The 24,912-nt window shown below is 36.5% G+C and overlaps 3 protein-coding genes across 9 annotated transcripts in view; 2 read left to right on the top strand and 1 right to left on the bottom strand.

Annotated features, from left to right (window-relative positions):
• The window catches only part of PRPF39 (pre-mRNA processing factor 39), a 33,461-nt gene extending 31,867 nt beyond the window's left edge, over nt 1-1,594 (top strand). For all 4 annotated transcript variants that reach the window (XM_081292315.1, XM_081292316.1, XM_081292317.1 and 1 more), the window contains one exon: nt 270-1,594. In XM_081292315.1, the coding sequence (XP_081148441.1) occupies nt 270-326 (57 nt within the window). In that variant the 3' untranslated portion in view covers nt 327-1,594. The remainder of the gene's footprint in view (nt 1-269) is intronic.
• FKBP3 (FKBP prolyl isomerase 3) lies at nt 1,321-16,660 on the bottom strand. 4 transcript variants are annotated; one of them, XM_081292320.1, is made up of 7 exons: nt 16,504-16,659; nt 14,164-14,265; nt 13,065-13,172; nt 5,700-5,835; nt 4,538-4,605; nt 3,076-3,173; nt 1,321-1,655 (listed from the first exon to the last, which is right to left on the bottom strand). In XM_081292320.1, exons 1-7 carry the CDS (start codon nt 16,609-16,611, stop codon nt 1,601-1,603), a joined length of 675 nt encoding a protein of 224 aa, XP_081148446.1. In that variant the 5' UTR covers nt 16,612-16,659; the 3' UTR covers nt 1,321-1,600. The 4 variants fall into 4 exon arrangements, with proteins under 4 accessions (XP_081148446.1, XP_081148447.1, XP_081148445.1 ...); XM_081292321.1 differs by lacking the exons at nt 1,321-1,655; nt 14,164-14,265 and adding an exon at nt 2,700-2,947 and having other exon boundaries at nt 3,011-3,173; nt 16,504-16,660; XM_081292319.1 differs by lacking the exon at nt 1,321-1,655 and having other exon boundaries at nt 3,011-3,173.
• Nucleotides 16,661-18,014: 1,354 nt separating this feature from the next.
• FANCM (FA complementation group M) overlaps nt 18,015-24,912 on the top strand; it is a 71,635-nt gene continuing 64,737 nt past the window's right edge. Inside the window, exons 1-3 of the mRNA XM_081292173.1 lie at nt 18,015-18,553; nt 19,355-19,527; nt 22,250-22,327. Of these exons, the coding sequence (XP_081148299.1) occupies nt 18,052-18,553; nt 19,355-19,527; nt 22,250-22,327 (753 nt within the window). The 5' untranslated portion in view covers nt 18,015-18,051. The remainder of the gene's footprint in view (nt 18,554-19,354; nt 19,528-22,249; nt 22,328-24,912) is intronic.

Raw genomic sequence — 24,912 nt, 5'->3', positions numbered from 1 at the left:
ATTTATTTTTTAGTTCTCGGCAGACACAACATCTTTGTTGGTATGTGGTGCTGAGGATCAAACCCGGGCCGCACGCGTGCCAGGCGAGCCCGCTACCACTTGAGCCACATCCCCAGCCCCTATTTATCTTTTTTAAAAGAGAGAACAACTCACTGTCTGTGGCCAAGTCTTAGAACACATTTATTAAATGTAGTTGCTTTAATTTTTATTTCTGGAACTCAGCCATAGTTCAAGAATGCTAACATATTTATTTTATTTTTTTTTTTTAGTACAATTATCAGAATCCTTGGAATTATGGACAGTATTATCCTCCCCCTCCAACCTGATGGGAAAATGTAAATTTCAGATGGAATATGTTAAAAGTATGAAATTATTTTTTTTAAATGAGGGATGTAAACAGAGCATAAGCTTGTTGTATTTGATAACTTGTCTTCCGTTTCTGTATAACATGATTTGTTTAGAAATAGGGGAAAATGTCAGTTAGTAGCTTACCAGATACTATTTCCTACCATTTATAAAATTTACTTTTTATTGGAGAACTATTTTATTTTTTCATTAAGTGGTCTAGAATTCTTTTGCAATGCATTTGCAACAGTTTTGTAGCCTTAAGTGTAGGGAAAAACTGACCTGCAGATCATGTCAGTATAGTACAAGATTCTGAAAACACGCAAGGGCTGGTTATTAGGGATTTACCTCCTTTGTAAAAACAGACAAAAAATGATTTTTACTGTTGCTGACAAGGTTGTCTTGAGTGTTTCAGTTATACTTGTGAACTTGGATGTTAACTGCAGAAAAGATACAATATTAAAATATGCCTTGGAATAGATTATGAGAAAATGTCATGTTTGCATCCCTTTAAAAATGAAAATCATATCAGAAGTATGTTGTTCCAGGAGACTTTGTATTTAGATTATTCATGTAAAACTGTGAGCAAGCTTTCATTTTGATCAAACTGATCATCTTCATTTTTGTAATAAAACTGAAGACTCATCCAGCAATTGTTTATGAATTTATTTTGTGTGTGGGTGGGGGGGAAGCATCTAGTACTTTATAGTTGGCATTAATGGTTCACTGGTCTTGAAATGAACTTTCCCTATTATTTAGCTATTATTGCCAAGATTTCTTAGCCTATTTAACTTTCTGCTTTGTGTCTTTGACTTCTCATCATTCCCAGATACTTAAAGATTTTTACAGTCATTTAATGTCCTTGGCAAGGCTGTCTAGGTAATTTTTATTTAGTTATTGCCTTTTAAGTCCCTAGTTCTGTTTACCTAATCAGAACATTAACACAGTAATACCAATAAAGCAGTCAAATCAAGATACTGGAGACATTTTTTATTGAGCCTTTTAGTTTACATGAGGTAAAAGGCCAAGCAGTTCTTCTCCTTAACCAATGTTTTATGCAGCTATAATAAAATATTTTAGACTTCAGGGACTTATAAAGGATTACATTTCTTAAAAGTTGGGGTCAAGTAAATAAATTTTAACTCTTTGAATTTTCCAGTTGACTCTTCCCTTATAACAGAAACAAGCTCTAATTCAGTTTCAAGGGCAAGTTTTATCGTTGTTGTCATCTTTAGATCCCAAGTACTTGGTTATTTCAATCAATATCCACTAATTCTATTTCAAAAATGAGCTTTGCATTTGGTGGAATTCTGTTGAAAAAGTCAAGGTAAATTTGATAAAAATGTACCTCTTTTCAATCCCCAGTAACCTCAATATAAGACATCAATAATTAATCTTTTTCTTTTTTTTTTTTTTTTTTGCAGTGCTAGGGATTGAACCCTGGGCCTTGCACATGCTAGGCAAGCACTCTACCAACTAAGCCACATTCCCCAGCCCAATAATTAATTCTAGAAGGAAAAGCTTTGTAGTTTATTCAGAAGCTAATACATAACTAACCTATGTAGGCTAACTAGGTTAAGCTGAACTTTTACTAGGTTCCCCCTTAACCTAGATATAGATACCTCACTAATACTGCCAAATTAGCACCACCCAGTAATTTAAAAGGAAAAAAAAAGTCATTGTATTCTACTGAGTATATATGCTGTATATCAGTTTTATGAGGTTGTTCATGGTATTTACTGTGAATTTAAAGATGCCGAATTCAGAAAAGGGTGTGATTTATGTGTACCAGATTAGTCTTAAAGATATTTCTTCACATTGAGAGGAAGCTGCAGGTGGCCATCTGGTTTTGAAAGGCGGAGAACTATTCTCAAATAAGTTTAACTGATAAAAGACTATATAGAGAACTTGTAAAGAAATTTTTTTTTCATCAAAATTTAGAAGTTGAACTGGGCCAACAGGAAGGGAACCAGCAATAACAATAACTACATTCCCATTTACCTGCTGAATTGGTCTCGTCTGAATGAATGGTCTGGAGTCATTTTGCCGTTTTGTGTTTTTAAATGTTCACAAACTTGGCCTATCAGAGAAGTGCTGTCTTAAGTATTGATAATAAATGGTTATTAACACTACTCAGTCCTGTGGTTGTCTTCATTTACACTTGTAATCCCAATGTGTTCTAATTACTAGTTAATAACCTTAAAATATAATGTAGAATAAAATTACCATGAGCTATTTGTACCCCAGTTTTTTAATTGTTTGTACTGGACATTGTAACTTATTGAAGTAAATCCTTCAAACAGTAAAATGTTAAGAATTGTCTTTCAAAGATGAAAGCTTAAAATTCGCAGTGAAGATCTTGGAAATAAGAACTTGAATAAGAGACAAAAAGGATGAGTCTAGCTGAAGCCTGAATAATTTGTACCAATAGTAAGTGCTGAAGTTATTGTCCATGGGCATGGTAGCATGGACCTGTTGCCCCAACTTACTCAGGAGGCTGAGTTGGGGGGATCACTTAAGCCCAGGAATTGGAGGCTAGCCTGGGCAACAAAGCAAGACAAAAAAGATTCTCTATATTGTATGTGTTGGACAGTCTTGAAGACTAGTCTAGAGATGATTCGTCATTTCTCATCTGGATCCTAGACTAGACAGCATCTTTCCCAACTCTTTCAGGTGATCTTTCCCAAGTTTTTGTTTTTTCCTTTCATTACGAAGGGGGAAAAAGGATACTTGGCATCAGGCTGTCCTTTCTTTCCATAAGCCCATTCAGGTTCAATCTCCAGTCGAGCCTTTTCTCCTTTACTCATAGTCAAGAGTGCTTCATCCCACTAAAGGCCAAGAGCAAAAATAAAAAATAATTAATAAATACATGCAATATAAGAACAGCAAATGTAGACAAATTTTTTAAAGGGGATTTTTGGATTTTATTATGTCCTCAGGGTACGATCCTTGGTTGAATCCCTAAAACTTTTTTCTTTTAGAGAGAGAATTTTAATATTTATTTTTTTAGTTATTGGCCGCACGCACGCCAGGCAAGTGCGCTACCGCCTGAGCCAAATCCCCAGCCCAAATCCCTAAAACTTTGTCTTCAATTTCCCTAATAGAAAAAAAAATAAGACTATATTATTAATAAATGTGATACTCAGGGGCTGGGGCTCAAGCGGTAGTGCTCTCGCCTGGCATGCGTGCGGCCCAGGTTCGATCCCCAGCACCACATACAAAGATGTTGTGTCCGCCGAAAACTGAAAAATAAATATTAAAAATTCTCTCACTCTCTTTAAAAAAAAATGAAAAATAAATATTAAAAAAAATACTCACTCTCTCACTCTTTCTAAAAAAAAAAAAGTGATTTCAAACTCAAGTGTAAATCACTTTTGTACTGCAACATGCAGCATCAGTTTGTTATTAGTACCACTATTAAAAAATTGTTCCACTTTTACCCATCATAGGACAAACTCAGGAGTTTATTTTTGTAGGGAAAAACTAGGAAGCATGTTAAAACTTAAGATTACCAAACTGTCTTGTTACAAACAAAATTAACTTTATATAAAGGATTCTGGGTTGCTTCTCCCATAGTTTTTCAAATTTGGGATTTTAAAGCCAGTTATCTAAACAGTTCAAGTATTAGGATACAAACATATAGAGTATATTCTAAACATCATATACTCTGTTGAAATGCAACAATCAAATGAAACTCAAGGGATAAAGGTCTTTTATATCTGGAAATTAATAATATGATGAACTAGAAGAAATTTACCAGTATGCAAATAAGTTATAGAATTAGAAAAATTGCTGAACTTGATATATACTATAAGCAGGTATCAGTTAAAAGTTATGTTATTAAACCTTTAGTTTCAAGATGTTTTATATTCTGATTTGGGTTCTGGATATAACTGTCTGAACTACATTTGCCCACAGTACAAAGGTATTATGTTAAGAATTCTTACAACTATTTAAATAGACATTTCAGTTGTTAATGTTTGATGTTCTTGGTGATTATAATTTAAAGTCAAATATTCTCACAAATAATTTCCTTATGAAGAAAAATATTAAAAGGGTTAGACATGGAAGAAATTAATTTGAGTTCTTATTATATTTTGTGCTTGGTTATGCTCATTTAATCTTTCAACAAATTTGAGGTAGGCAATACCCCTGTTTTTTATATAGATAGGGCAACTTATTCTTTACTTACTCCTCTGATAACTTTGCCTACTCCAACCTTAAAACTTAAAGGCTTGGCATTTTTCTTCTTCTTTGAACCTGTAAAACAGATTTTTCTTTTAATTAATGATACACTCTAGTTGTTAAGAAATTAAGATCCAGTGGAAACAGTGATTTAATTGACCTCAGAATTGTAATGCAATATATTTGAAAAGGAATAACAACTCAGAAAGCCAGGTAAATTCATCAAGAAAATTTTAGGGGGAGAAAGGGGAATAATAGCATGGATGGTGAAAGGAGACCCTCATCATTATACAAAATACATATTATGAAGATGTGAATTTGGTGTTAACATACCTTACATATAATCAGAGATATGACAAATTATTGTATAATGGTATATTAAGAATTGTAATGCAAAAATAAATAAAAAGAAAAAAAATTCTAAATGTAAAAATAATGATCTAAATGAAGAGTAGAAGATTAGGACCTATATTTATCCTACTAAAATTGCACACTTTTCCCTTTTATATTAAAATACTAAAGAATCACTTTGGGATGTTGTCATGGTGTATTGAGGCTTGGTCTTCAATGCAGCAGTGTTGGGCCTACTAAGAAGGCTATTAAGGGCCTATTAAGAGGGGCTAGGAATATAGCTCAGCTGGTAGAGTGCGTGCCTCACATGCAAAAGGCTCTGTGTTCGATCCCCACCACCACAAAGGGAAAAAAAAAAAAAAGGTGATTAGGCCACTAAGGATTCATGATTTTCTCAGAGGAGTATTCTTGTGGGCCTGGATTGGTTACCTAAGAGGGAATTATTAAAGCAAGCCTAGGACCATCCCCTTCATATTCACGCTTTTCTACTTTTCCACCATGCTTGGAGTAGCAATGACTGAGAGCCATAAATTACCAAGTCTTGGGTGTTCAACATGTTAGAGCAACAGAAAATGGACTAAAATAGACATTAACCATATTTAGACTATTGTTCGTCATTTTTTGCTTTCCAATAACCATAAGTTCTTCAGCCAGACAATAATCCATGAACTGAAGTCCTTCTCCAAGTAGGTGCAAAAAGACATCTGGAAGAAGGCTAGCAACCAAGGAAAAGGCACTGCCAACTAACTGCTTATCCTGTCTACTATATAAATGGACAATGTCTGAAGGCAAAAAGGTATGATTGCATTAAGACTTACTTGTTTGAATATTGGTATCAAAAACAGTCCCATCCTGAAGTGTTCCTGTATACCAGCAGTGAACAACATCTCCTTTTTTGGGAAAGTTGGTTTTATCTCCCTTTTTTAGAACAGATTTTGTATATTTTGGTGGACCCTAAAAATAAACAAATCAACATACAGTTATTAATTTATGCCCTTCTTAGATGACAAAGTACTTATTTTACCTCTAGTCAACTTCTATGAATTAAAGAAACTATCTCATTTTACATCTGGGATGAAATTATTAGTAACTTCTATACCTAAAATTTTTTAATTTTTTTAGTTGTTGTTGGACACATGCCTTTATCTTTATTTATTTTTATGTGGTGCTGAGGATTGAACCCAGCGCCTCGCACATGCTAGGCAAGTGCTCTACTGCTGAGCCACAACCCCAGCCCCACCTACAATTTAATTTCAAATAACTTCCAGCATCTTGGAAACCTCTGGCAAGAGTCTTAATTATTCAACAAAGCATAAAATGAAGTCAGTTATTTCTTAGGGTTGGAAAAATGATAATTACTAATTTCCTATAAAACCATAGGCAATGAATAAAATATTGTGACTTTTTCCAAAGGTTTGTTTTAGCAATAATTATTGCTAGATATTATGTTCAGTTAAAATGGAAATATAATGATGTTGCCTTTGTATCTGAACTTGAAAATAAGTTCACACAAAGAACAAAGTTACCTACCAAAATTGCCCAACCAGTCTAACAATTATCAGGATCTTGGGAGTGGGGGTGCGCCGGTGGCTACAGGATGACCTAATCATAAGTGAAGAGAGCATAGAGGAGATGATCTGTCAAGAATCTTGGGGTGTGAAGGGGAGTTACAGCAAATGTGAAAGTATTCTCTTTACCTAAATCTGTTTGGTTTTTGCATTCAGAAAGGGAGGGATCTGCATTATTCAAATCTGTTTTTGGTTCCTAAATTTCATAATACAAGAAGAGAAGACACAGCTGGATTTAAAGAATTTCGAATCTATCTGGTTCCCAAGTTTGGAAAGCAAAAGAAATAGTGTTTTCTTTGGGTGAAGTCATAAATTTTTATTCACTTTCACTTCTCTTAGTTCAGAGTTTTCTTTCTTTTTTTTTTTTTTAAAGAGAGAGTGAGAGAGAGAGAATTTTTAATATTTATTTTTTTTTAGTTCTCGGCGGACACAACATCTTTGCTGGTATGTGGTGCTGAGGATCGAACCCGGGCCGCACTCATGCCAGGCGAGCGTGCTACCGCTTGAGCCACATCCCCAGCTGAGAGTTTTATTTCTTTTCAAAACTTACAAGTAGAAGTCTGATCTTCCTGCAAATAGTCTTCCTCTTTGATAAAGATTTCTCTTTGACCAAACTCTAACCACGATCCATAAGCCTTTTCTGGACCTTAGACTCTAAACCTAGACTTGTGAAGTCTTAAACAAGCACTAACAGTTTCAAACAGCTCAAGGTCTAATTTCTAGGATGATTCCTCTCCCTCCTTAAAGTGCCTGCCTGCCTGCCTGAGAAAACTCAAAGCTGTATAAAAAATCATTCTAGCCACCACTTGATAGGGCCCCGGTCTCCTAATATGTGTAGGAGGTTATCAGTAGCCTGAAACTTTTCAAGGGCTGGATAGCAAACCCAGATGGGTTTCACTTATTTCCTCAAAAGGCCCAATCACCTTTACACAATTCAGAATGTAACTTTTCTTTCCCCTATTGCCAGTAGACTGAAAAACGTCCGTTTTCACCATTTTAAAGTCTGTGTTTACTTTTGACAATGTCAGTCCTCCACTCAATTGCTGGAGTGAAATTAATTATTACTGCTACACTTGTATGCTGAAAGGCCTATGCCACGCAGGTTCCTTATCTGTAGAATTCTATCCACTGTTAATAGAGGTAGCAGCTATAATTTTGTGTCTCTACAATGCCTTCTGTAAACCTCTGTTACAACACCTGATACACATGTTGCAATTTCTTAAAAAAAAAAAATATATATATATATATAATATACATATACACACACATACCTGTGTGTGTGTGTGTGTGTGTGTGTATTTGTAGATATACAGAATACCTTTATTTTGTTTATTTTTATTTGGTGTTGAGAGTGGAACCCAGTGCCTCACAGGTGGCAGGCAAGTGTTCTACCAATGAGTCACAATCCCAGGCCCCACATTGCAATTTCTTAACTCTAAGGTGTAGATTAGGGGATCTCAAACAAGCAATTTTGCTTCCCCAGGGACATCTCAGTATGATCTGGAGACATTTTTAATTGTTACTACTGGGAAGGGCTGGGGAAGAGAGGATGCTCCTGCCACCTAGTGGGTAGGGACCAGGTATGTTACTAAACATCCTTCAGCCTGGAACAGCCCCAACAACAAAGAATTAATTGTTCATACAAAATGTCATTACTCCAAGACTGGAAAATGTTAAGTCTACAATATACTTGATTTTTTAAGAAATGTTGAATGGTGAAGAAAATGAATAACTTCTTACATAGGAGAAAATATATCTTCAGCTCATGAATATCCACGAAAAATAAATTGGCATTTTGATTACTACTCTTGTGATTTGGGCTGGAAATTAACATGTGGTTTACAAACAAAATAAACACTTGGTAATCTCAATAATTTAATACTATCTTATGTGATCTTTTCAGAAAAATCCAGCTTCCCTTTAGGATATACTATAAATTATACCACTTAGATTAATACACATTCAAATTTTCATTAAAACAAAGATTGAAGAAATATACCACTAGAAAGAAAATTGAAAACTTTCTTATTAAAAGTCTCTATTAAGAACATTTAAAAGTGATTTAATATAGTTATGTATTTATCAAGTATCTTTTGTTTTAAGTGGGGTGAATGCAAGCAAGGAATTCTCAGCATTAAATTCTTTGATATGAAATTATCTGTTTTCTTTATGGAAAAGTCTATTTTCTGGGACTGTAGTTCTAAAAATATCCTGCTGTCAATTTTACTTTAGCGTAACTGAAAAATAATTTAAAAATACCTCCAGTTCACTGTATTTTACAGACCTAGAAAACTGCCAGGCTTAACAGTGCACACTTTTAATCCCAGCTACTTGGGAGGCTGAGGCAGATCATCTCAAATTAGAAGCCAGCCTTGGCAAGTTTGACTAGCTTCAGAAACTTAGGGAGACCTTTTGGTTCTGGGGACTGAAACTAGGAGTGCTCCACCACTGAGCCACACCCTTTTTAAATTTTGAGACAAGGTCTTACAAATTTACTCAGGTTGGCCTTGAATTTGTAATCCTCCTGTTTTAGCCTCCAGAGTTGCTGAGATTATACTTGTGTACCTCTAGCACCTGGCTTAAAAATAAAATTAAAAAAAAAAAAAAAAAAACTTAAAAAGGCTGGGATATAGTTCAGTGATAAAGCCACCAGAGTTCAACCTCCACTACTGCACAAAAACAAATAAGCCCCTAAAACTAGTGTGGGGTACACACCTATAATGTCAGCGATTTGGGAGACTGAGGCAGGAGGATTAAAACTTCAAGACCAACGTGGACAATTTAGGGAAACCCTATTTCAAAAGAGTTGGGAATGTAAAGTGCTGAGTGTCCTGGGTTCAATCCCTAGTACTGCATAACTCCAAAAGATACTGCCCAGGCTGAACGGTACCTCAACTAAAAACTATTAACATATCAAGAAATTTGATGAGCTGGGCCCAGTGGTGCATACCTATAATCACAGCAACTTGGGAAGTTGTGGCAGGATTGCAAGTTTAAAGACAGCCTCCTCAACTTAGTGAGGCCCCAAGCAACTTAGTGAGACCCTGTCTCCAAAAAAAAAAATGTTGGGAATGTGGCTTAGTGGCAGAGCACCCCTGAGTTCAATCCTCAGTAAACCCCCGCCTTAAAAAAATCTGATAAATAGGTTAATATCTGTTTGTTATATTTTATCCAATATGCACCAAAACCTTAGAATATATATACTTCTACACTAAGCAATGGAAAGGGAAATTAGACATTAAATACCTATTATTTGCCAGTCATTTAACACATACTTTTCTTCCCATTTAACCTAACAACAGTTCTCTGAAGAGCATATCACCTACTTACTATTTTGCAGATGGTTCAGGGAATTTATTCACATAGGTAGTTAGAAGTAGAGAAGTAGGGGTTTGTCTGAATCCAAAGCCCCTGTTCTTTCCATTATACCACAACACCTCAAGAAATAGTGATAATGATAGTTAACGTTTATGTTAACAGTTAAAACAGTTAATTTCTGCTCATCCTCTACGTATCTAGTACATTTCAAATGCTTCACATGCATTAACTCTTAAAACAGTCACTATCTTATAAGGTAGGTAATACATAAAGGAAACATGAAGACAGAATAGTTAAGTAACCTGCTTAAGGTCTAACAACTTTTTTTTTTTTTTTAAGGATGGGCAAAGACTCAGGATCAACTTTTTTTTTTTAGAGAGAGAGGGGGAGAGAGAGAGAGAGAGAGAAAGAGAGAGAGAGAGAAAGAGAGAGAGAGAGAGAGAGAGAGAATCTTTAATATTTATTTGTTAGTTTTCTGCGGACACAACATCCTTGCCTGTACGTGGTGCTGAGGATCCAACCCGGCGGCACGCATACCAGGCAAGCACACTACCGCTTGAGCCACATCCCAGCCCTTAAGGTCTAACAACTTTTGAATGGTTGAGGATTGGAAACAGGCAGACTGGATATCTAGTCTATGATCTTAACCACTTCTCTACCTCTCGAGTACATATGGGATGTCAGGTATTAATACAAGTGACTTAATTCAATTCATTTAACTATCAGAAGAACAGTGGTATTTTCTCTATTTTCTGGAGAGAAAGTAAGGTGTGGATAGTGCAAATATACCCCAAACCCTGCCAGTTTCTCTTTGCTTCCCGGCTGTCATGAGGTGAGGGCTTCATCCACAAAGTGCTCACACCAGGATAAAAAGCCACTGACCAACTAACCATAGGCTAACCAGTTCAGTTTGAGGATTACCACTTTCAATGAAATGTAGGCTGTTCCCCTAAGTCAAAAGCCACAGCTTGAGTAAATGTGTACTAAGAAAGTAACTTAAAATAAATCTAAATTGGAACTAGCCAAAGTGCTCTGTAGCAACATAAAGCTAGTACTATAGATTTTTTTTTTTTTTTTTTAATCAGGGATTGAACCCAGGGGTGCATAACCCCTGAGCCACATCCCCAGTCATTTTTTTTTTTTTAAATACTTTTAGTTATAGATTAACACAATACCTTCATTTATTTATTTTTATGTGGTGCTGAGAATTGAACCTAGTGCCCCAGACCTGCTAGGCAAGCACTCTGCCACTGAGCTACAACCCCAGTCCTATCCCTTTAAAAAAAATATTTTATTTAGAGACAGGGTCTTGTTGAGTTGCTTAGGGCCTTGCTGAGTTGCCGAGTTTGGCTTTGAACTTGTGATTCTTCTGCCTCAGCCTCCCGAGCAGCTCGGATTACAGGTGTGGGCTACCGCTCCTGGCTTACAGTTTGGATGATGAATGTTCCCCAAAGGCCCATGTGATGAAGGCTTGGCCCCCAGTTTATGGTGCTACTAGGAAGTGGTAGAACTTTTACAAGGTGGGGCCCTGTGAAAGGGGACTGGGGGACCCTAGACACTTCCAGTTTTTCTTTGCTTCCTGTCATGAGTTTAGGGCTTCCTCCACAAAGTGCTCACACCAGGATGAAGAGCCACTGAGCAACTGACCATAGGCTGAAACCACCAACATTGTGAGTCAAAATAAACCTTTCTTCCTTATAAGCTGTTTAACTCAGGTATTTTGTCAGTGATGAAAAGCTAACAAAAGTAGTAACTACTGTATTGAACAGTATAGTTCTACAAAGCACAGAATTACTGTACTAAAGCTTTTCTTTTTTAATAGGGTATGGTTAGCAAAGTATTACTTTACTATTTACTAAATATAATTCTTTAGATAGCTTACTGGAATGACCATTTTTATATTAAATGGATGAAGAAAATTAAAGGCAAGAAATCAGCTTTTCTAACAACTTCTGAGGCCTTGGCTGCTTTAAAATGGAAATGGGATAGATTTTAAAAGAAAGAATATATTTGAGAGCATTAGTCCTGAAGGAGGTATGAGAAGGGAGAACATTTAAACTGTAAAGAAAGGAATGGTTATAATTACAGTCATGTGAAGGAAAAGGAAAGTCAAACATTCACAGAACTCTTAAGTAGGGAAGAAGGGAATGATTATAACTACAACTCTTACAGAAAATCATACAGCTGATAGCTAGAGATAAGAGGCAGAGTACTGTCTAGCATGTGCAAGTTCAATCCCCAGTATCATGAAAAAAGAAAAATAAAATGAGTTTAGGACTCCCATATGACCTCTCTATATTGTCTTTAGGCCTTAAAAACTTGCCTTTCATTTGGAATTCTTTTTTTTTTTTTTTGATCCTTTAAGGATGTAACATCTGTCTCCTAATACCACCCTCATCCCAATTTTCTGGAAGGTAATGCTGCCAATTGTTTTTGCAACCCTTTAGTAATTATGGTTCTATGTACCTTAGTAACTGCTGAAATTCTGCTCAGGAGATATTACATTTACCAAACATTAGTTGTGATAAACCTCCAAAATATTTTATGTGTGTATATACCCACAAATATTAATTTGTGCTTTTCAACCAATATGAAGAGATCATGCAAAATTAACTATTTTAATAAAAAAAAATCTATATGTCTACCTGAAATTACACTGTCCACAAATACCCAAATGCTATGTCTTCATCAAAAGGCCATGCCTGTTTATAAGAACTAAAAATAAATTACTATTACCAAGATTGCTCTCAATGATATGTTATAAAAAATGCAAAGATTATAGTCAGTTTAGCTCTATTCATGTAGCTCTTAAGGATTTCGATGCAGAAATGCTGTTATCTGGTTCTTCAAATCTTTGCATCAAAATATAAAATCTGGGCTGGGAAAGATGAGACAAATGAATCCATACTGTATAGCCAGGATTAGATTATTTCCACTGCCAGGGATACCATGAACATTAGAAAAAGCTAAAAATAATTATTAAAAAAAAGTTTCTTTTACTCAATTTGGCTAGAGAATCAGGTCCTTTAAATAGCTTTCAAAGCTCAGATGATATGGCCAGACATGGAGGCAATATTAAATACAAAGAAGTATTTCACAAGATAGGCTACTATTTGTAAAGAAATGATTCTTTGGATTTCTATCCTAATACCCAAGAGAGATGGCATACCAGAATTCCGAGTTTGGCTCAGTAATAGTGTCTGTATTCAACCATCCCTCTGAAAAGTCAGTGCTAGAAGGAAACAATATTTCTAAAATTGACTTGAGTAATAAAAGATGAAAATATTATAGACAAACCTCATCCAGAGTCTCTTCAGATTTGGTTTCTTTGGGTTTATCTTCATTAAGCTTCACATTTTTAACTTGCTCAGACACTTTACTTACACTTTCAGTACCCTTGAATCGCTGTAAAAAATATTCTAACATTAACATTCAGGACAGGCTAAACATTAGAGGGGCATTCAGATTTTAAGCCTCTCAATAAGCATCTGCATGATGAATACAGGTTATATAACACAAACTTAATTCACCTAAGGAAACCACCTAAGAACAAAGGAAGAAATATGTTAAGCATTTTAATAAAGTATGATGCTAAGATTAGCTAACAATATAAATTCTGAAATAAGAAACATGACCTTTAGAAAAGCCAACTCAGACTTGTGAGATATGAATACTATTCAAACAGCAGCTTCTTTTTTTTTTTTTTTTCTTTTTTGTGGTGCTAGGCATTGAACCCAGGGTAAGGCAAACACTCTAACAGCTGAGCTATATCCCCAGTCTTCAAACAGCTTCTTAATAAAGATTATTTTCTGTGGAAGACGATCATTTCATAGTGAACAAATATTAGAGAATACATTAAAATGTTTTTCTAAAGGCTCATCTTAAATCAGAACCAGTCATTAAATTCTGTAGTGAAATGGACCTTACCTTCCTCCATATAACATTTTATATACAGTGTAAATGCTTCATATGATAATACCAAATGACTAATGGATTTACCATTTAAGAATCTGTTGTCAGGAAATTATTTTAAAAAATCTGGTCCCTTTCAAAATACCAAAAGATGCTGAGCAGAGTGGTGCCTACCTGTAATCTCAGCAACTCAGTAGGCCAAGATAGGAGGATCACAAGTTCAAGACCAGACTTGGCAATTTAGTTTAATCCCCAGTCCACAGAAACAGAACAAAACAAAAAGCAAAACCCTCAAAATACCAAAACATTGTGCCATACTGCAGGTTAGTTTTGCTAGATTTGCTAGCTAGTCCAATTATGATTATAATTAAGAAAGACTGCAGGTGGAAAAACTCCCAATTCTGCAAATAAATGCATTTAAAACCTCTCTTTGGAAATAAAATTTCTAAAATGATTTCTGCTCATAGAATGTAAAAATACTCACCTTACTTTCAAACAGGTGGTTATAGGCTGTAACCAAATGGTCCTTATTAGCTGTCTTGGCTACATTTTTAATGTTGCCTAATAACTTATGCTCTGCAAGAAACTACAAAGAAAAAAGCTGGTTACTCAAAATAATTCCCCTCAAGAAGGCTCTAAGATAAGGTTTAGAGCTAAGTGTGTTATGTGGCCTATGGTCCTAGCTACTTGAGGGGCTGATGTAGGATTGCTTGAGCCTAAGAGTTTGAGACCAACTTGAGCAATACAGTAAGACCCTGTCTCAAAAAGAACAACAAAAAAAATTAGGAAATGACCTTTCAATTTTTGCTATGTTTTCAAAAGTATTAATAAAGAAGAAATGAAATAAATGCTTTTGGGAGCCTGTAGCTATGCTGGGCATGGCTCTCTTAACCTATCCGTAACCCATAGCTGGTTAAGAATGAGTTACAAACAGGCTAAGATAGCCTATCATCTATCTATATATGGGCTGTAAAGTCATATTATCTTGGCTAAAATCCACCTCTCTGATTTTGTACAGAGGACAAAGCCTTCCATATGTGTAGTGGAAGATTAACAACAGAATCTGTTAAAGAACTGTGATAAGGATAAAATGCAATAATCCATTTAATGCATTTAGCTAAAAGTGTGTTGCATGGTAAGAACTATTAGCTATAATGTATTAAGTAGCTCACAGTAATCAGAATTCTTTTTTTTTTTTTTTGAAATATAAGACTGTAAGTTGACAAATGGACACCAAAATACCACTACTGAAACATCAAGTTGTGGTAGGTTCATCTCAAAATCAGGTAATGTTAATGTCAAATAATTTTCATGATGTCATTTTATTTTATTTTGCTTCCTTTCTTGCCTTGTGGTCCTTATTAGAGTTCTTCATTTTATTACTTTTTCAAAGTTGTCCCTTGGTGTCTCCTGTTTTTCTTTCTCTTTTTGTGGTACTGGGAACTGAACAGGCCTCAGGTATACCAGGTAAGCACTCTACCAAGGAACTACATCCCTAATCCTTCAGTTTTTCTAACATTATCACTACTCCATTTTTCCCCCTTTGCTTTTGCTTTCCTTCTTTTGAAGAAATGTTCTAAATGATAAAGGCTGACTGGAGAAAGGAGATAAAGTTGATTATCTAGAATAATCAGTTGCATAGCACTCATGACTTTAGGAAAAGTTCAAGAAAAATACCTAAAATATAAACATCTCTTCGATGTAATCAATGATGACTGTAAAATATAGCAAATATAGGTTTATGTAAGTGAATGTTCCACAGAGAACATGCATTTAAATGATTAATGTTATATAAATATAATACAAATCTCTGGAATTGTCCCACTTTGGCCTACATGACATTAGATTCACATTGGGATGATCTGTTTTATAAGAATTTAATGAAATACAATACTGAGGTATTGTTACAATATTTGTACTCATTTCTATTGTTTCAGTTGAAATATTACTCGCTTAAGAGAAAATAATTTCATTAAAATGGTATAAGATCCCTGACATAGGGTCTTTTCCACCTATTCCCAAAAGCAGGAAAATAATAACTTTAAAACATAGGTTTAAATACGTGAATGATCACTAGAGAAAATTCATTTAAATGACTTGTAGTTCAGCAATTATGAAGGTTATAAAGGATCTTCATTTTTGAAGGACAAAAAAAGTCAGGTCTGACAAAAATAACCAGAGACTACAATTGGGTGGTTATGATAGAAACTATGCTAAAAAATTTAGGGCACACATCATAAAGAATACCAAAAAGGTTTCTTAATCTGATTGTTTATAACTCTGGGAGACCACTGTGTACACGTAACTTCGTTAATACAAAGATGAAAATGGTTCAATATTTTTCTAAGAAGTTCAACCACAATCTACAGGCTTTTGAAAAATCACATGGATTAATGTTTCTTATTTAGTGAATTGGTGAGGAAAGCAAGGTGTACATACAGTTCCCACGTAAATTTCAAATTCCTCTCCATTTCCCTAGTAGCCAGCATTCCGCTCCAGGGTCTCACCCAATCCTATTCCCCGCCTCAGCCACCAACATCTCCGGGTTCCTTTTTTCTGGCCTCCACCCTCATTTAGGGATCCCAATGGAGTTTTAATTTAGCGATTGCAGCCTGAATGTCTCAGAAAATAAGGCCATTCCCCAGCGGAAGTAGGGCCGGCCTGTGGGGCGGGAGCGCACTAGAGCCGCTCCGACCTTCCGCGCCACGGGCCGCGGGAGGGCGAGGGCGGGGGCACAGCGGAATACGGAATGCATGGGCATCTCCGGGGGGGGGTGAGGCGTCCCTCAGCTGAGCCAGCCCGGCCTCCCAGCCGCCTCTGGTACCGAGTCTGAACCGTGATCCTGTAGAAACTTGATAATGTCCTTCTTGGGAAGCTGCTCACTGCGCAGCTGCTCCACGGTCCACGCCCGCTGTGGAACGGCCGCCGCCATCTTCCCCCGCCGCCTCTGCTTTACTGAGCCAGCCCGCCTCACTTCGGCGCCGCCCCGCCCCTGGGGCGTGGCGTAGGCTCGCACGGAGCTTGACGGGGCGTGGTCACTGCGCTACCGGGTGGGATTGGTGCCTGTATTTGAGTGACGTCAAGGCCGTGCTATTGAGGGCTTCTTTGTTGAGTGGGTGTTAAAACCCTGCAAAAGTGGCCACGCCGGTCGGCTGCGCAGAAAACATCCCGCAGTATTATATTCTCGTTTGGACCTCTTGTGGGGCGACCTCTGACGGTAGTAATGTTTACCAGCCACTATCCACACTATTTATTACTATGGCCTGCTATGCCTTAAAGGTCCAGTCTATAACCTGCTTAAAGAAAACAACAGACTCCTAATCTCATTTTTAGCTAGTTACATCCTAATGATTCATCTCTGAATTGGCTCTGTCCTTGTCTATTAGAACAATCCATACCAAGCTAATTCCTTATTAAAGCTCACATAAACGAAACCTAAATACAAACCCCTTTCTTCCTAACGAAAAGCGAAAATTTTGTTCAGAAATTTGAATAAAATAAAGAAGCTGTACTTTAGGCTGCGACTTACTGATGGTGGGTGGCATTATTAATGCTTATAGCAGCTACGTGGTGTATTTGTACTTTTCGTCAATACAAGAGGGAACAAATTTTGTAGATTAAGTCATTAGGTTTCAAATAGAGAAGCCAGGAATTGCATCCAAGTCCAGGTAGGCTATAACTAACGGTAGAGTAATCGCACAACTAAATTCACTGCTCTAAATCTGTAGTAAAGATGAAATAGTGTAACTTCAGAATACCTTTTATTAATTTTCGAACGAATAACGGGACCAGCCTACATTCACTTTCCTTTGAATAGTAAATTGTTAGAATAATGGCTTGCCAATCCCAACACAGTGAAACGATCAGGCAGTTTTCTCAGTCTAGAGAGAGGAATAAGATATATCTTTAATTTTATCCACGCTATTTTGATTTTCACCACATCACCTGACTTAAGTGCTCAATAACGTTAACTTCACAAAATTATGAGCATTCCATTGTCTCCGGGATCTCAAGGTCATTTATTTTAATCATTGTAAACGGTATCACGTTCGCAATGACGCGCAGACACCTAATCGAGGGAAACGGAACTCAAATTCAGAGTCTGCTAAAACTATGAAGGGGACTAAATTTAGAGTAACTCCTTAGCAATGCGCATGCGTCTCCAGGAGGTCATGGAGTGTTTCCGGGAAGGAAGCCAATCGTATTCTCAACGCAAACTCAGCAGCGGCATTTTCAACTGGATGCCTAGCTGTGGTTCCGCCCTCTGGTTCCTTAGCTTTGTATGCAGGAAACTGATGGGGCTCGGAACTGAGCGGGTAAAACCGCTGTGGATCTCGGTTCCTGAAATAAGCTTTTGGTGGACGTCGGCCTCATGAGTGGACGGCAAAGAACGCTTTTCCAGACGTGGGGCTCAAGCGTTTCCCGATCGGTTGGGACTCCTAGTTGCAGCTCCGGAACTGAACGGCTTCAGGCCTGCTCAGAGGCGCGTTTATCTGCCACGGCTGCGTCTCAGCCGGAGTCGGACGATGATGTGTTACTAGTCGTAGTGTACGAGGCTGAGCGGCAGCTGAGTCTAGAGAATGGCGGGTTCTGCACCTCAGCGGGTGCCCTGTGGATCTACCCCACTAATTACCCTGTGCGGGACTACCAGCTGCGCATCTCCAGGACCGCTCTGTTCTGCAACACTCTGGTGTGTCTTCCTACCGGGCTGGGAAAGACCTTTATTGCCGCCGTGGTCATGTACAATTTCTACCGCTGGTTTCCTTCCGGCAAGGTTGTTTTTATGGCCCCCACGAAACCCTTGGTGACACAGCAGATCGAGGCTTGCTACCAGGTGATGGGTATCCCGCAGTCCCACATGGCCGAAATGACAGGTATTTGAGAAAGGATGGGTTGATTTGAAAATAAGAGCTTTATTTCTAGGGATGAACATACGTTGTGGTGGAAATAGAGCTAAAGAAATTCCTGATGCGGGCTGGGGATGTGGCTCAAGCGGTAGCGCGCTCGCCTGGCATGTGTGCGGCCCGGGTTCGATCCTCAGCACCACATACCAACAAAGATGCTGTGTCCACCGAGAACTAAAAAAAAAATAAATAAATATTAAAAAAAATTAAAAAAAAAAGAAATTCCTGATGCATGTGGAATACTTACTAGATCCAAATATTCTCATCTTACATTCCTTCGGAATGTGCTAGGTCCAGCACTGATGAACAGGATTGTTTATTAAACCTTCAGAGAATCCCTGTGGTTTGTCAGTATTTTGAAGCATTCGTGTATTATATCCCTTGGGCATTCTTACTAAGAATGATTTCCCAATTGAAGAATTTGCTTCGCTTCTAACATTATGCCATTTTGCAGGAATCATAAGGACAGTCTATTTAAATGATGCTCTTTGACATTTGGGGCAAATTAGAGATTTAACATGTAGCATTCCAATGAGTTGTCACATTGTTCTCCACTTAAGCACATTCCTAAAGCATGGTTACATTTTGAAGATAGGTTAGACTGTTTTTGTTTTAAAAATATCAGTCTGGGGCTGGAGATATAGCTCAGTTGGTAGAGTGCTTGCCTAGCATGCACAAGGCCCTGGGTTCAATCCCTAGCACCACAAAAAAAAAAAAAAAAAAAAAAAAACAGTCTGGAGTTTAAAATATAGACTTTCACTTTATTTACAGGTTCCACTCAAGCTTTCACCAGGAAGGAAATATGGTGCAGTAAGAGAGTCCTTTTTCTTACACCTCAGATCATGGTAAACGACCTTACTAGAGGAGCTTGTCCTGCTGCTGATATAAAGTGTCTAGTTGTTGATGAAGCTCATAAGGCTCTTGGAAACTATGCTTATTGTCAGGTAATAATTTTGTAAAATAATATTTAGTAGTTTACCCATATTGTTAAGGAGTATTTTGGGGGATAGTTATTAGTAGTGGAACTTACTGATGGTACTCTAGAAGCCTTAGATTTATTTATGATCTCAACAAATGGTGATTGTAAATAATTTTCCTTCTCCACTCAAATACCTCTACTCTCATTTTTTTTAAACTTTTTTTTTTAAGAGAGAGTGAGAGAGGAGAGAGAGAGAATTTTTAATATTTATTTTTTAGTTCTCGGTGGACACAGCATCTTTGTTGGTATGTGGTGCTGAGGATCGAACCCGGGCCGCACGCATGCCAGGCGAGCGCGCTACCGCTTGAGCCACATCCCCAGCCCCGTTTTGTTTTGTTTTTTTAAACATTAACAAGACCACTAGCGTGAGATGTGGATTTTGAGAGCCTGGTTATGGTTGGGGTAGTGATTTAAAGTAGGAGATGGGTGATAAATTACATGCATGTTTGATTATGTCAAAATGAACCCAACTTTTAGGCATAACTGTAACACACTAGTTAAAAAGTAAATAGAGGGCTGGGGATGTGGCTCAAGCGGTAGCGCGCTCGCCTGGCATGCACCACATACCAACAAAGATGTTGTGTCTGCCGAGAACTAAAAAAATAAATATTAAAAAATTCTCTCTCTCTCTCTCTCTCTCTCTCTCTCTCTCTCTCCTCTCTCGCTCTTTCTTTAAAAAAAAAAAAGTAAATAGATAAAACATAAAGTAGAATCTGTATAGTGTTTGGAAACTAAGCTAATCCAAAGATTGGTAATAGATTTGTGGGGCCATTCTTTGGCAACTGGATAGGATAATACTTAACATCATTTTTCTAAGGATTAAAAAACATAATGTATGCAGAATGCCTAACAATGCCTTCCACTTGAGTACTATAGGGATATAAAGTATAAAGGTGGAAATGGTGGAATATGGTTGTAAAAATTATTCATCTCTTTCACTAAATGGAATTAACCTTCTATTTACCTCTTTTATTGAGGAAACTTTGCTTCTTCTGTTCTGCTTAAGGACCACATTGTGAAGGCATTTGATAGTTTGAAAGCACTTAATAGGCCACTGGGGATATAAATGGTAGATACTCATTAAAAAATGTTTAGCTGAGGTGATATAATTTGTGAGATTGGAGGGTGAAGGCTAAAGGCAGAGTATCTGATGATAGGAGGAAAGTAGAATAATTCCCCGGTTTCTGACTTGGAGAACTGAATATGTGAAAGTTCTGGAGGCAGAGCAGATTTAGGTGAGCATGGAAAGCTCTTGAGTGCCATCTTAAATGTATTGAGTTTGGAGGTGTCTCAGAAAAATCCATGTATAGCTATCCATTAGACACTAGGTGATAATATGGATCTCAGTGGAGAGTTTTGAGCTAGAAGTATTTGGGAATTATCAGCATCTAGGTAGAAACTAAAATTTTTGTAATAGCTGCCAATATTAGGAAGAGGGTCTAGAGTAAGAATAACAAAGGGAAAAATTAGAGAAAGTTTACTTCATTTAATGTGAAAACATGATTTCACCTGCTATTTTGTGAATTTGTAGTTTCCTTGCAGACTTTGTTATTGTACTCTATTTCTAATATCCCGAGGAAAACCCTCATCTTTCTTATATTTGATCTTTTAAAATATATCCAGGAAATGGATATGTCTTTTCAATTATGTATTGAGATTTCCACTTTATAGGGATATTTTAAAAAATTGTTATAACTATATGGGATTCATTTTGTAAGTTATATTTAACTTATTTATTTTCAAAAAATTTCTAGGCATTAGGTTTTTTTTCAAACTGCCAGCTTTATGATTTTATTGCATACAATCAAACATGGATTTGAATTTGTTAATAACCAAATAGTCCTGAGTTTATGCTACGCAAAGATTCCAGAGTTAATTTGCAATAGGCACAACAGCTCCATGAAGCATGTAGCTTTCTATGTTAAGAAAACACAGCACCATTTCCTCTTTTCCAAGATGGCTTAAGAATCCCTCTTGATAAGAAGCAATGTATTTGGCCTATTTTCATGTGTAACAATTTTAGAAAGTCTGTTGGTACATGTGGCATATAACAATAAAACTATTTCATTCTGAACTGCCAGAACTGGTTTATAATCTGAAAGAACATTTTGAATTCTGGCTATCATACAAAAGGATTTTTAAAAGACACTAATCCAACAAGTGATCTGTTTAGAACATCTTTCTTGTTGCATTTTTTATCCTTCAGTGATATCTGAGGACATCACTTATCACTTCTGGCACCAAGGATATTTGTGTTCCAACAGTTGTTTTTTTTTTTTTTTGGGGGGGGGTGGGGGGATCATGCTGGTGATTGAAACTAGGGCCTTACATATGCTAAACAAGTGCTCTGCTACTAAACTAAATCCCCAGACCTTACATCAGTTCTTAATTAGAATATTTCTACTTAGGTCTCTGTTGAGTATAATGTTATTTCTTCATATGTAATCTAGGGTATGTTAAAAATTTCATAAATAATATTACTGAGTCTTAATCAGGATTCAGAATGAGTCTCATTAAACCTAAATCATTTGCTTTTCAGATAATAGACAAGTGGTAGTTCCACTCTGAACTATCACTGCCATTGGAATAATGATAATAGACTAGATAGAACAACTTTATTTAGCAGAACTACTATTATTTTTGCATTGGACTGATGAAATTAAAGAATTTTTTTTTTTTTTTTTTAGGTTGTAAGAGAACTGGTCAAGTACACAAATCACTTTAGAATCTTGGCTCTTAGTGCCACACCAGGTAGTGATATGAAGGTAAGTAAAATGTTTTTCCATTTATTAACATTTAAGAAAATAAGAATTTCTGTATGGGGCCAGATCATTTTTCCATTCTAATATTTATATAGTCTGACTTTAGTGTCTCCTCTAACAGGCCTAACTTTTCTTCTATGTTTGTAGGCATTTCTTTAAATCAGGCTATTTATTTATTTATTTATTTTTTGAGATGGGGTCTGGCTGTGTTGCTCAAGCTGGGCAACAAACAATCTTCCTGCTTTATCCTCTAGATCAACTGGTACTACTGGTATGTGCTACTGTACCCACAAGATTAGTACTTTTCTGAATTAAGTGTGCATAAGAATCACCTAAAGCTATTTGTTAAAAATACTGAATTTTTCAATAGTAGCATTTATTTGTTTTGGGTTTTTTTTTTTTTTTTTTTTTGGTTTCAGGGATTGAACCCACTGAGCCACATCCCCATCCCTTTTTTTTACATTTTATTAGAGACAAGGTCTTGCTGAGTTGCTCAGGGCCTCACTAAATTGCTGAGGCTGGCTTTGAACTTTCGCTCCTCCTACCTCAGCTTCCTGAGTTGCTGGGATTACAGGTGTGTGCCACTGCACCTGGCTTAATAGTGTATTTAAAAAAATTGTGTTTTTAGTTCTTTTTAATTAAAGCATAACTTTGCAATGACTTCAGATGTCCAAAAAATTTGCCCAAATTGCAGTTTTTATAACTCCCTTAATTAGCCTCCCCTAATGTTAGCATTTATATAAGTATAGTACAGTTATCAAATAAAATTAACATTAATATGTTAGTAATTAATCTGCCAGTCTTATTCAAATTTTGGCCGTTTTTACAACCATTTCTTTTTCTGCTCCAGGATACAGTCTAGGATCTCACATTACATTGGATTGTCATGTCTCCTTACTCCTTTCCAATCTTTTATAATCCTTTAGTCTTTTCTTGTCTTCCATGATCTCCATGCTGTTGTATAGTAGGTACTAGTTATTTTGTAGAATATTATTCAATTTGGGTTTGTCTGATATTTCTCATGATGGAGTAAGGTTTTACATTTTTGTGAGAATATTCTAGAAGTGATGTTGTACTTTCTCAGTGTATAAGGGAACACATGATATTGATTTGTCTTATTAGTGATGCTACTAATCCTGACTTGGGTAAGATGATGTTTTTGGGCTTCTCAATTGTAAAATTAATTTTCCCCTTTGTGATTAATAAATATCTTGTGGGGGAGATATTTTGAGACTATGTAAATATCCTGTTTTACATCTACCTAAGGTTTTCACTGCTAACGATTACTTCTGTGGTGTTTGCTTAATCATTGGTTCTTTTTTCCATGTCTTTTACATTCTTACTTTGAATTCTATAATGAAGAGTTGTATTTTTTCTCCTCCAATTATAATTATTTTAGTTCTTTATTTATATCCACATAGACTAATGGATATTTATTTCTTCTATGTACTACAATCCAACACTATTTTTAAAAAAATTGGTTTTGGGGGGGCCGGGGATGTGGCTTAAGCGGTAGCGCGCTCGCCTGCCATCCTTGTGGCCCGGGTTCGATCCTCAGCACCACATACAAAGATGTGTCTGCCGAAAACTAAAAAGTAAATATTAAAAAAATTTTTCTCTCTCTTTCTCTCTCTCTCTTAAAAAAAAATTTTATAGTTGTAGATGAACAGAAACTATTTTACTTGTTTATTTTTATGTGCTGCTGAGGATTGAACCCAGTGCCTCATATATGCTAGGCAAGCACTCTGTGCTGAGCTATAGGCCCAGCCCCTACAATTCTACACTATTAATAGCAGTTTTGTTTTTCAGATTGTTTCAGCTTTGGCTATTGGGAGCTCCTTCAAGATGGCTCCTGTGTCTTTTAGACATGCTCCTTTCTCGCTAGTTAAAGTGCATCCTAACTTTCTGGCATCTCATGATATTTTATTTTAGTATTTTTCCTGTCTCCGCCATGGAATCAACCATTTCTCTTGGGAGCTTTTGTTTCCTTTATTTGGAGAATGATAAAATTGCAGATTTTTCTTTGGTAGTGGGGTTGAACTAGGCCTTTGTACTTGTTAAGCACACTTTTTACTCTGAGCCATATCTCAGCCCCTAAGATGCAGAATTTTGAGCCGTATTCTATATTATCTTGGTTGTACTACTTCTAAATGGTCTTCTGTTGTACCCCTGCCATGCTGAAAGACTTTTCTTGTCCATAGCCTTGATAATGTTTTTAGAAATTTCTTTTACCCCTTGTTTAAACATGCTTAATTGTTTTTCAGTCAGATACTAAATCTCTGCTTAAATTTCATTCCTTTAAGAAAGATCCACTTTAAGCTATCAAAAATCAGCTTTCCCTATCTTGTTATTTTTTCTTAGACATTTTTCATAGCCTGTCATTCTTTTGCCCATTTTTTTTTTTGTTTGTGTATTCCACTAAAATGTCAGCTACATGAATGTAGTGGTTATGACTATTCTATTTTTAGTTCTGTTACTAATTTAGTGGCTGGCCTGTGGGATTACTTGAACGTTGGTCGAATTAATGATTTATTGAAAATATTGAAATTTAATTTTATGAAATAGTAATAAATGCACTCTAGATTTTG

The sequence above is a fragment of the Spermophilus citellus genome, assembly GCF_964194105.1.
Source record: "Spermophilus citellus genome assembly, chromosome: 4".
Classification (NCBI taxonomy): domain Eukaryota; kingdom Metazoa; phylum Chordata; class Mammalia; order Rodentia; family Sciuridae; genus Spermophilus; species Spermophilus citellus.
This window is presented reverse-complemented; position numbering and strand designations above follow the sequence as displayed.

Excerpts from the sequence above, each read along its gene's own strand:
- FKBP3 (XM_081292319.1), bottom strand. The coding sequence starts at position 16,611 with ATGGCGGCGGCCGTTCCACAGCGGGCGTGGACCGTGGAGCAGCTGCGC. Across the intron at positions 14,266-16,503 it reads AGGATCACGGTTCAGACTCG|TTTCTTGCAGAGCATAAGTT; the intron begins GTACCAGAGGCG and ends TTTTCTTTGTAG. Across the intron at positions 3,174-4,537 it reads TAGGCAAAGTTATCAGAGGA|TGGGATGAAGCACTCTTGAC; the intron begins GTAAGTAAAGAA and ends CTTGGCCTTTAG.